Source organism: Condylura cristata, unplaced genomic scaffold (assembly GCF_000260355.1).
Source record: "Condylura cristata isolate star-nosed mole 26May11 unplaced genomic scaffold, ConCri1.0 scaffold00014, whole genome shotgun sequence".
NCBI classification, from domain to species: domain Eukaryota; kingdom Metazoa; phylum Chordata; class Mammalia; order Eulipotyphla; family Talpidae; genus Condylura; species Condylura cristata.
The window spans coordinates 44203720-44216170 of NW_004567115.1; the positions used below are offsets into that span (position 1 = coordinate 44203720).

General features: G+C 44.4%; 1 protein-coding gene across 1 annotated transcript in view; it reads left to right on the plus strand.

Moving 5' to 3' along the window:
• The first annotated feature begins 11582 nt into the window (after nucleotides 1–11582).
• Nucleotides 11583–12451, plus strand: part of SAP30 (Sin3A-associated protein, 30kDa) — a 5697-nt gene continuing 4828 nt past the window's right edge. The window contains exon 1 of the mRNA XM_012724794.1: nucleotides 11583–11943. Coding sequence (XP_012580248.1) covers nucleotides 11583–11943 — 361 coding nt within the window. The remainder of the gene's footprint in view (nucleotides 11944–12451) is intronic.

The following is a 12451-nucleotide window of genomic DNA, read 5'->3' on the forward strand; positions in this document are numbered from 1 at the left end:
TAGTAACTCAGAAAACTCAGATGAGCAGTAAGTATTTGGCCACATTAGTTTTAATCCATCTGGATTCCTCTGTAAGGAAAAATCATAGTGTTCACCTCAGCTCTGTTCCTGTGTCCTCTCCTCCAATACTCACTTTGGTCTTATAAAACTTCCATCTAAAGGAGTGAGTAGGGCTCACTGGGGCCCATGAGTGAGATGATGACTTTTCAGATGCAAAGTTAATGTGGCAAAAGCAGTCCACATGCTGTCTACCCTGCACACCACCTGTGGCTCACCATGTTCAAAAGCCGTCTCTGTTCTCCCTCCAGGATAGATTTTGAATCTCTGCACTATGTTTGTAGTTACTGTCATCACATGAGTTCAAGCCACAATAATTTCTTACCCAGAGTACAGGTGTGGACTCTGCACCAGCCTCCCTAATTCCAGGAATTCTTAGTCTTAGTAATCCATCCTCCACAGAATAGGGAGAATGATCTCAAAACTTAGAATATTCACTTCCCTGCATGAAACCTTTCGATGACTTGCCATTTCACGTGAAGGCCAACACCTGCCTGGCAGTGGAGGCCTGTGTAACGTGCCCTCTGCCCATCTCTAACTTCACCCCTACCACTCGCCTGTTCACTTTCATATTTTTTATTGTATTATTTTATTTATAGAGAGATACAAGCATTTATTACATCACCCTTCATTTTTGTACAATTTATGATTTCCCTGTGAAATTTGTTCATCCTTTTCATTCCTGAACATCACTCTTTTTTGCCTCAGTGCTCTTGCACAAGCTATTCCTGCCATCTAGAATGCTCTTTCTCATCATCACTGCCTCTTTCAGATTTCCGTTGAAATGTAATAGCCAACTTTAATAACATTCATCATTACCTGTAATAATGAGTCTGTTTGTTTGCTTATTTAGTGTACGTGGCCTCAACTAGACTCCAGCAGGTCAGAGATCTGGTTCTTCTTTAATTGTGTGTTTAGCACGTATGTGTGTGTCTGTAAATTTCAGTTATTTGAGGGGCCTCCCTGATGGCACAACGGGTTAAAGACATAGCACCATGAAGCTGGCTACAGCCGCGACAGCACGAGTTCGAACCCCAGTGAGGGAGGTGACCCACATGGCACAGCAGACCCCTCCTGTCTTGCCCACTGCTCCCTTCAGCAGTGTATTTCAGTAGATTTGCCTGTTCTGCTCCCCACTCTTTCTCTGGTGAATCCTCTTACTCCCTCACCTCTGGCCTGCACCCAGTTCTTGTATTCATAAAGAAATAAATCTTTTGGGCCCTCCCTGGTGATGCAGCGGGTTAAAGCACAACACTAAGAAACTAAAGCCACTTCAGCATGAGTTCGATCTCTGCCCTGGGGGTGATCCACATAGCACAGCAGACCTCTCCTGACCCGCCTACTACTCCCCTCAGCAGTGTACTTCACTGATCTGCCTGTTCTACTCCCTATTCTGTCTCTGGTGAATCCTCTCACCGCCCCTACACCTCTGGCCTGTACCCGGGTCTGTAAACATAAATAAATAAATCTTAAAAAAAAAAAAAAGAAAGAAAAAGAAATCTAAAATTTTTTCAGTTAACTGAATAAATCAGTTTATTAATAGCAGTGATTCTACTTGAAAGCAGTCCCTAGATTCCAAAATGGATTTTTTTAATCCTTTCATGTAAAAGACAGAAGTATAATTACAGCTTTCAGCATAATGAGGAACGAAATACTTGGATATTTTTATTTTCCTTCACAAAAATTACTTCCTGTAATACATTGCTAGGAAAACAGAGAATAGGGGAGCTACCAAAGAATCCCTCCATATCCCCCACCCCATCCACCACCGCAAGAAGTGCCAGTGTGGCCATGCCTTTGGTTGAACGGTTAGCTCTCCAATTCTGGGCTCTTGTATCAGGAAGTCCTAGCTTTGCACTAGGAAGTTCTGGTGCCAGCTGTATAAGACATTTCTTTTTCATTGCAAACAGAGAAGGTGTTTAATCTCCCTATGTGATGTCTTAGGTCTTATTTTCAATTGTTTCATATTACTTAAGAGACCTTACGGTCCCAATTTGTTGCATCGATTTAAACCAGAAGGCAAGAAGTGAGGTGCATGGGACATGAAACGTAGCAAGGGACTGAGACTTCAGGAGAAGCTGGGAAGGGAAATTTTCATAGTGATTTAGTAAGCACTAAATTTTCATAGTGATTTAGTAAGTATTCTTGACCTTATCCTTTGAGGTTTATGTTCTACAATGTGGTAGGTTTTTACACTTAACTTTAACTTTAGCAGTCTTTAACTGCTGTGCTCTCTGAGGCTGACTTCATTTATTTACTTATTTTTAAAGATTTATTTATTTATGCATCTGGCTTTTGGTACAGGCCAGAGGTGCAGGGTCAGTGAGAAGATCCACTATAGACAAAGTGGGGAGCAGAACAGGCAGATGGACCAAGTATACAGTCCCCTAGGCTCAGGGGACCAGCATGTGAGACAGGAGAGGTCTGCTGCACCATGTGGATCAGCTCCCTGGCCAGGGATTGAACTTGTGCTGAAGCGGCTGTGGTGAACTTCGTAGAGCTGCACTTTAACCACCACTAGGGTTACACCACCAGGGAGGGCCCTGAGGGGCACTTTAAAACTCAGAACATAGATGACTTTCACTTTGGTGGACTACTGGAATTTAGAGTGATATGCAGGAAGCACCTTTTAGAGTCTTTGCTAGCCAGTAAGCAAATTGTATGCATCTCAGCAAAGAGAGCACCTTTAAAAACATGACTACCTCCAACAGATACAGGCTGGCCAGCCTAAGCAAGCAAATTGGCCCAGCGTCAGAGATCAGGTTTGGCTCAGCAAAACTGCAAGGCCTTTGGGAACCTAGGTGAAAGGAAGGCCAGGTACCGTAGCAAATACACATCTCAGAGAGCCCACAGCCGCACCTCGTGGGAGGCGGCAGGCTTCTGCCAGCTGCGGACACTCAGGTGCACGGATGGGAGAATGGGGGGAGGGAATCGTCCCCTCTGCAGACCCATCACTTGAGAGGTTTAGCCTGGATTTCAGGACAGCAATTGAGCACCCACATTTTGCATACTGTAAAGCACTAACTTTTGACCTCCCAGCTTTATATTGTTACTGCCAGGCCTAGTCGGAAAGTGTGGATGGGCATATCTAAATCCTAGCCATTTATATATATACTCTCATTGACCTGCAGAGGTAAAAGAGAAAACAATGTAGGTTCTAATCTCCTGGACTCATGTGGCTTTTCCATAGATTTTTGAGACTTACTACCTATCGGGTTGATTTTAATTCCTTAATTCCATGTTTGTCCATGCTGTTACCTGTCATTCAACAATCATATTGTAGCTTCTTTCATAGAATGGGGGGAGGATTTTTATAAATAAATCCTCTCGTGGTACAGTAGGTTAACGCACAGCACCATGAAGCTATCCACAGCCTCTGCAGCAGGAGTTCGATCCCTGGCCAGGGATCTGACCCCCATGGCGCAGAGACCTCCTGTCTCCCTGCTGCTCCCCTCAGCAGTGTATTTTAGTCCATCTGCCTGATCTGCCGCCCTTTCTTCTCTGGTGAATCCTCTCACCCCTGCACTTCTGGCCTATATCCCAGTTCTTATATGCATAAATAAATAAACCTATAAAAAAAGAAGTTGCAGTCTGTAAGGGTATCTAGATGGGATTTGTATGGGCACTGAGGGAAGCACCTCTTTTTAAGAGGCTTTACTTGCAAGAATAAGTTTTCCTTGGGAATTTGGTTATGGGCAGTAGTTTACATTCAAAGGTAACACATCTGTGTATTGCGAGTATTTTATTACTGAAATGATTTTATGCTCTTATTATTGAAACATGTTTGTTTTCATTTGAAATCTTGCTTTTTTTAAAAAAAAAAATCTGCTATGTTGCACAATACAGCTAGGTATAATTTGTATTAAGAACTATACTAAGGTGCTCTCCCTGATGGTGCAGCAGGCTAAAACACAGCACTAAGGGCCCTCCCTGGTGGTGCAGCAGGTTAAAGCGCAGCACTGAGAATCTAAAGTCAAGTCTGCATGAGTTCGATTCCCGCCTGCCCCGGAGGTGACCACATGGCATGGCAGACCTCTCCTGGCCCGCCCGCTGCTCCCCTCAGCAGTGTACTTCGTCCATCTGCCTGTTCTGCTCCCCGCTCTGTCTCTGGTGAAGCCTCTCACCGCCCCTGAGCCTCTGGCCTGTACCCCAGTTCTGTATGCATAAATAAATAAATCTTTAGAAAAAAAAAAAACACACAGCACTAAGAACCTAAAGCCACTTTCGCATGTATTCCATCCCGTCCAGAGGTGACCCACATGGCGCAGCAGACCTCTCCTGACCCGCCCGGTACTCCTCTCAACAGTGTACTTGGTCAGTCAGCCTGTTCTACTCCCCACTCTGTCTCTGGTGAAGCCTCTCACCACCCCGCACCTCTGGCCTGTACCCCAGTTCTGCATGCATAAATAAGTAAATCTTTAAAAAAAAAACAAAAAAAACAACTATACTAGGAAGTGAATTTTCAGCCTTGGGCATAGAATTGGTCTTGAATTTGACTCAGCTGGTTCCTGTTTTGATTCATTTTAGCATCCATATACTTGGTGATCTAGGAGAGTCCACGGAAAGGGGGTGATCAGGATTGGCTCAGAGCAGACAGAAAGTAGGACAAAGTTATTCTGGCTTACCACTGAGCTCCTGTCAAAGAGAAGCAGCACTTCTCAGGAGGGCTTTAGACTTGAAGTCTAATCACAGCGGCTAAGAGGAATCCTGCAGTCCCTCCCTCCCTCTTGCCCTGAGAGGGTGACTTCTCTGGTGGATTTGGAAAGACACTGGGCTTTCTTCCAGCTCCTTCCTTCCCTTGGAAGTCTGCCGGCCTGCAGAAGCACTTGCTCTGCTCGGTGCTCCAGGAGGCGAGGGAAAGGAAGCCCGTGGTTCTTTCTGTGGTTTGATGGGCCAGTCTACCTATTTCCAGGCTCCTTATTATTGCTTCAGGAGGGGAGATGCACTCCCTGTGCCAGCATCGTCGGCTGAGGGAGATGTTACAGTTCTCAGCCTGAGCCACTCTTTGGTCTCTTTATTTATCGGTTCAACCTCAGGTGAGGAGTACCAGTAGGGAGTAACAGGTTCTCCCAATTTTCTAAGAGCTTGGTTTCAGGAATGAGATGCTTCCGGAGAAGGGTTTCAAGGATGAATAGGATGGAGACTGTTAGAGAAAGGAATGACTACTACCGGAGGAAGCGGCCTGCATGAAAGACTTGAAATGACCTGGTGTGCGCTGGCGACTCAGAACGCGAAGTGTCGTGTGCAAAGAGACAAGTGGTAGTGAAGAGGTTACAGAACTATTCCCAAACCCCTCCACACTCCTGGGACATCTGCTTGGGGCTCCTCATTGCCCCTAGGAAGAAATCCTGAAATGGTACTTGAACCCTTTGGGATCTGACCCACCTGACTGCAACACACCCCCCCAACTGCATGGAAGCCCCTTCCCCCGCCTGGCCAACCCCCCATCTCCCTCAGAGCACCATGTCTTCCTGGTACTTTGGGGGACTGTGCTCCAACTGCTCAGGTGTCCTCCCAGCACCCTCAGCTTACTTGGGCCCACGGGCGATTCCCAGCATTTCCTGCTCAAACCCCCTTGTCAGGGTTGGGGACAGCACAGTCCCTTCCTCATGCCGTGCAAAGCAGAAGGAGGGGAAGCCAAGCGTTACACATAGTGCTAATCTTGCATTATACCCTGAGGCCGGGACTGTGCCCACCGAGGCCTGGCTCTGGTGTGGGCAGGCCATCTGGGTCTTGTGTGAACTTGCCGCTGTGATACCTGCCACGCCTGCAGATCCCGGGGTGGGGAGGTGGGGACTCAATGTCCCTTTGACCCTCACCTTTCCTGAAGCCATCCTGTCACCCAGCCTGGGCCGGGGGTGGGGGGTTGAGGGGGTGGAGATGGGAGGGGGTCTGGAGCCTGGTTTCCACTATTCTTTTGTAGTCAGACTACTAGCTAGAGATAGGTAAATGACTTATAGTGGAGCGCTGTGGAGGAAGGGGCAGTCAACTAAGAATGGATCTAATATCTAATCAGGGTTGGGTTTTGCCAACCAGGTGAGAAGGAAGATGGTCAAGAGAACAAAGGATATTAAAAGGAGCTAAAGTGACCAAATACAAAAAATAATCAGAAAGCAAAAGAATGTTAATTCCTCGTTATGTTCCTATCCCAAAGTATACTGTTGCTGGGTATAGGACACTTTCTCTAGTTAGACTAAATTGTGTATCTTGAATAGCAGTGGAAAAAATACACATCATTATTTTGTGGTCCTTTGAGAGGTCCAATGAATCAATTTTTTTTTAAAACATGGGTGTGAGAAAGAAAGAAAAATACCAGATGGTTTCACTCATAACAGGAGCATAAAGGACTGGCGGGGGGGGGGATAATAATGAACAACTATACAACTATATACCAGGGGTGGAGTAGGGAATGGGATCAAAAATCCCCCCTAGTGGAGGGGTAGGAAGTGCACTAGACTGGTGATGGCACATGGGTGATTTGATGATGGGAAGCCCATGAGGATTACAACTGAGATGGAAAAGGGCACAGAATGATGTAAAAATAAACTATTATATTAAAAAAAAAAAAAGCCCTGGTGTGATTGATCAAACAGACAGCACAAAATTATTTATATCAAGAGTGAAAACAGCAGTATACACCTTGCATATCTTAGAAACAAGAAAATATGAGCAAGTAAGTAGTGTGAAAATTTAAATGAAACAAATGAGTCTATCAAATGCAGTACATACTGATAAACAAAGTCTTCTGGGACTGTGAACAAGACAAGGATATCTGCTGACATAACCTGTTTACAATATTATTCTGGAGTTCTAGTCATGTAGTAGAGAAAGAATGAAAGAAAAGAAAAGTATATGAACTGGAAATGAAGGAACAAAACCCAGTATTTGCAAAGGGAATTTGAGTTCACTGACCATTCAAACAAACATACAGCTACATTAATATAAATAGAAACTTTTATGGATAGGAAAAATGGTGGGTCTTAATCTTAAACATTATTTTAGAAATAACAGCTTAAATTCTACATATTGGCAGCAAAGAGACGATAATGAAATATTAGAAAGATACCACTTACAATAGCAGCAGAAATATCAAGAACATATACATCTAATAAAATATATATAAAAGTTCTGCAAAATGATAACATTCTATAACAGAGTATGAAAGATCTAAATGAGTTACAAAACAGTATGTTCATGGATTCAATGCAATTTTAACCCAAATCCTAAAATATCTGTTGTTTGCTTTTTTTTCTTTTTCTGAAACTGAAGCTGATTCTAAAATGTATAAGGAAATGCAAAGGACCAAGAATAACCAAGACCTGAAGAAACAAATAAAAGATGGAGGATTTATACTTTTGTATCATTATCATCAAGCTTTGTAAATAAGACACTGTCTGACTCAAAACCAGACAATAATAACAGAAAGAATGACCCTCCGCACTGTCCCTCTGCACTGCCCTATGGATACAGGTAAAGCACACATTTAAAGATAAAATCTTAAGAATTCCATGATGGTGGTTGGCAATTGCAGAACATGAAGTCAGAAGGAGGGTTCAGGGAGTGGGGTGTTACAGTGGTGGGCCTGTGAGCCTGGCCTGAGGCTGCCCTGGCTGCACACCCAGGAAGCTGCCCCTAGTGGAGATCCTGGATCCTCTCGGGATTCAGATGTTTATTTTGCCATAGCTGCTTAAGTCAGACATTCACATTTTATGTACTTTTTGTATGCTTTAAACAAGGTAAAAAAAAAAAAAAAAGCATGGTGCTAAATGATATGATCCTTTGTCATCATAATAATAAAATATAATCATTCATCTACACAGATGTATCTACTGACACACATACAGTTTTTTCTGGAAGGAACACAAGAAACTGTTAACATCGGCTGCTTATAGGGACAGGATCTGGGAAGCTAGGAATAACAGGTTTTCATTTTTCATTTGAACTAAGAACCCAGAAATCTGCAATAAAAAGGCAAAGTACATTTACTGGGAACAACGTATTATAATTCAGAGACTGAAGATTCTGGGAGGAACCCAAACAGTGTCCCCAGGAGGAACAATCCGTAGGAGTTTTGTGGAGAGATATGAGAAAGCTGGGTAAGTGAAGTCACTGGAGCTGACAACTTCCACTGCTCTTAGCTACACACAATTGGTTGCTGACTCTGTCTTCGGCCATAGTCATCAGCCCGTGTCCATCAGTCCTTGTGATCAGGACGGCTTCTTAAACAAGTTGGTTTCTCACACAGATTTCAGTTTCACCCAGTCCAAAGGTTCAAGTAACGAGACAGCAAGGCACTTTCTCTGAAATGACTGTTCCAATTCCATTTTAAAATGACTCCATGATGTCAATTTTTACACAACCTTTTCATTTCAATTTCCTAATCACACATTCGTGAGGATTAGAGGACAACTTATATATTTTTGTAAATTAGATAAAATTACATATTTGCTTATTTTAAAATAAAACCAAGGAAAAAGTTCGATCATGTGCATGTGCAAAGATCTAGAGGAAAGGGAGGAATATACTTATTTCTAAGAATCATATTTGAACCCTCTCAGAAAGCAAGTAATAGTTTGATGATATCAACAACCCCTTATAACACATTTCATAAATCTATTTCCATACTGAGGTACTTTGAAGTAGACTCAGTATCTATCTACTGAATTTAAGTTTCAGAGTCACTTGGACAGACCCTTCAAAAGGCCTGTCCTTATTTTGCATTCATAACGTTCTATACTTTTTCAAAGAGAAGACCTCTCTAATTATACAAGCTTAAAATTCCCCAAACTTGACTCCAACCTTGGCTGTGAGTGTACCTAGAGCAAGTAATTTTTACCTGCTCTGAATATGAAGATTTGTAAAAGTAAACAAGGCAATTGTTATGAAAATTTGTTTATGTGAATAACAGAATCACTGAAAAGATAAATTAGGCACTGAAAATTTACATGTCACCGACTCCAGGAATCTTTCTACCAGTCAGAGATGCATCATTTCCTCCTGTGTGCTAAATCCGTATTTTTCCTCTAATTTTTACTGATACAGTGTCTTTGTTTAGGCCATTACAACAAAACCTACAGATCAAGTAGCCTACATACAAATAATAAAAATGTATTTTTCTTAATTACAGAGACCAGGAAGTCCAACATCAAGGTGCTGGCAGACTTCTGCCTGATTAGTCTGCTTCCTTGTTCACAGACTACTCTCTTCTCACTTGGTTCTCACATAACAGGGTGGGGGAGCTCTGTGTTGAGATCTTCTGTGGGTGCACCAATCCCACTCATCAGGGGTCCACCTCATGGCCTAACTTAGGTAACACTCTCTCCAAATAGGACATTGGGCGTTAGGTTTAACATGAATCTGGGGAAACACCTTCAGTCTCTAGCAGCATATATCATAAATTGTGGAGTTAGTCTTCCCTACTACATAGTGAGCCCCAAAATGGCTAGGACCTTCTCCCAATTATGTAAATTCCCAGAACCTAGAATGAAAAATATGTATATTTATATATTACATATATAAAAATATACATAATCTATATAAATATTTATAATATAGAAATATGTTTATTATATATGATATGTTATTTATATATACTAAAAATATATATATAATGTATGTATGTGTGTGTGTGTGTGTATGTATGTTTTACTGGATCTTGAAAACGAGGTATAGCCACAATTCATCACTTTAGTAAAATTCATATGAAACTTAACTGAAACACGAACTGATTCAGTCACATTTTGCAAAAAAGTTTTTAACTTTTAAGGGCAAAAACTAAACAATATTACAAATTATTTTAATTCAAAAGTGCAAAGAAAAATGTGAAAATCCAGCATTCTATTATATTTGCTTCAGATTTAAAAAAAAAAAAAAAAAAGATTTATTTTTGCACACAGAACTGGGTGCAAGGGCGGTGAGAGGATTCACCAGAGACAAAGTGGGGAGCAGAACAGGCAGGTTGACCAAGTACACTGCTGAGGGGAGCAGCAAGCTTTCAGGACAAGTCTGCTGTGCCAAGTGGACCTGGATCACCTCCGGGGCGGGGGCTTGAACTCACACAGAAGCTGCTGCGCCTAGCTTGCAGTGCTGCTGCAGATAAAAAAAAAAATAAAATTTACAAATACATGGCCTCCCTGTGACGCAGCACTGTGAAGCTCTCCGAAGCCGCTGGGCAATCCCAGCCAAGGAGGTGACCCACATATGGCAGACCTCCTGACCTGCCTGCTGCTCCCCTCAGTAGTGTATTTCAATAGATCTGCTTGTTCTGCTCCCCACTAGTCTGGTGAATCCTCTCAACCCCCATATCTCTGGTCTGTACCCAGTTCTGTATACATAAATCTTTAAAAATAAAAATTACAAGTACAATAGTAACACAGTTAAACCATAAATCATGGGATACTATCCTCTGGCCTTCCTGCTGAAAAATGACCACCATCTCGTCCCTTCTGCTCATTTTCACCTTTTAAGAAAATATATCCACGGTGATATTCTGTGTTTTAGTACTTTAAATCAGCATTATCTAGTACAAATACAATGTAAACTCAAGTGTAGTTTTATATGTTTTGGTAGACACATAAGAAAATAGAAAGTTAAAATTTACTTCAGTATTATTTTATTTAAGCCAGCAAGTTATTTCGACATGTAATTATATAAAACGTACTGACGAGCCATTCAATATCCTTGAAAAGTTTCTGCAATGAAGCCTGAAGTTCTATTTATAGCCACGTGTTCAGATGCTAACTATACATTTCAGAAAACTCAACTTGAAAAAATACATACTCATGTAAAAAATACATGTTCCAAACATACCTAAAAGTTGTCCTAAAAACTAAAATCAGATTTTAAACTTAAGTTCATTAACAATCCACACTTTCAGTAGCAATAACCAAATATGGCCAGCAGACATCTTACTAAAAAAGTAGGTTAAGAAAACAACACAAATTACTCACCATTCAGCATCTTTCTTTTGCCCACTTAACTTGTGTAGTATTTTAACTTTTTCCCCCCTTTCCCATATCTTAGAGTGGAAGTGCACAGATGGAATAAATGGATGACTTTAAATTTCAGGAAAGATGACGTTTTGCATGGGGAAAAAAAAAAATCACCCATTTACAACTGCAATTGTAAAGAACTTTAAAAAAAAAAAAACCCGACTGCTTTGTACTTTCGTTTAAGCAGACTTTAAACAAGGCCACTCTGCCCATCAGTCATGGCTGTAACCAGCGAGGCTCAGCTGTCACGGCAGCCCGCCCTGCCCAGCACCAGCCCGTGCCCACGTGCACGCGCGCACCCGGGCAGACGCGCGCACACGAGTTCGTGTCCCCACACACACACGCGCGCGCCCACAGGCACACGGGCGTGCAGACCCCCCAGGAAAGGCGGCTTCTTTCTCCCCTCGCTCCCTAGGGCGACTGCCGGGAGGCTTCCGAGACGCACTCGGCCGACCGTTGGGAGGGTCCCACTTCCCCTTTCCCGGGCCTTAAACCCCGCCCCTCTCCAGGGTCACTCGAGGAGAGACCGAGAAGATGGGGGGTGGAGGCGAGAAGCCCAGTCGTCGCCGCGTCGGTAGCTCCGCCTCGGGAAGCGGCCGCCCTGCGCCCAAGAACAAACGTGTTCCCGGCAGAAACGGGCAGCGCGCGGGAGCAGCCTCCAGCCCCGTGACCCCGGGGGGTCCACTCCGCGTCGCGGGGCCCGGAGGGGCGCCCTGGGATCGTGGCCGGGAAGCAGCCACGGTGTTGGCGGCCGAACGTGCAGGACCCGGGGAGCAGCTCGCCCGCGTTCCTGGCTCGCGTTTCCCACGAAAACGCGGCCACACCGTGAACGTTTCCACACAAGCGAAAACATCCCGAAACTTGCTTTTCCCCCGCTCCGTCACGGCCTCCCGGTGTGTGGGGCTTCGCCTCATGACTTGAATGACCTCCCCTGAAATGCCAACTCTGCCGAACCCCGAGAACTGGACACCACCCAACTTCCCGTGAGAGGGACAGGGCAAAGCTCGCCACCCAAACACTCGCCCCTGTTTTCCTCGTGCTTAGAAAACACCCGGCCAGCAGCCGCGCGGTGCAGGCTGGGATAAGTAGTTCCCCCAACGCGCGGGGCCCGGGGTCGGGGAGGAGCTCAGGTGGACTCCCCCGCAGAGAACTACACTTCCCGTCGTGCCTCGCGGCAGTGGATGGGGGGGCAAGGCCGGCGAGGGCGCTGTGCGCTTGCGCCGGGCGAGGGGCCGGAGGGAGGCGGAGGCGCAGCGGTCCAACTGCTGAAGAGTCTCCATGTGACAGCGAGCAGGGCTCCAGCTCCCGGCGCCGCCCGACTCGGGTCCCCGACCCCAAGCGCTGTGCACCGGCCGGGCGCCCGCCCACTCCAGCAGGCCGGGGACGCCGGGTGTTTGCCGCGC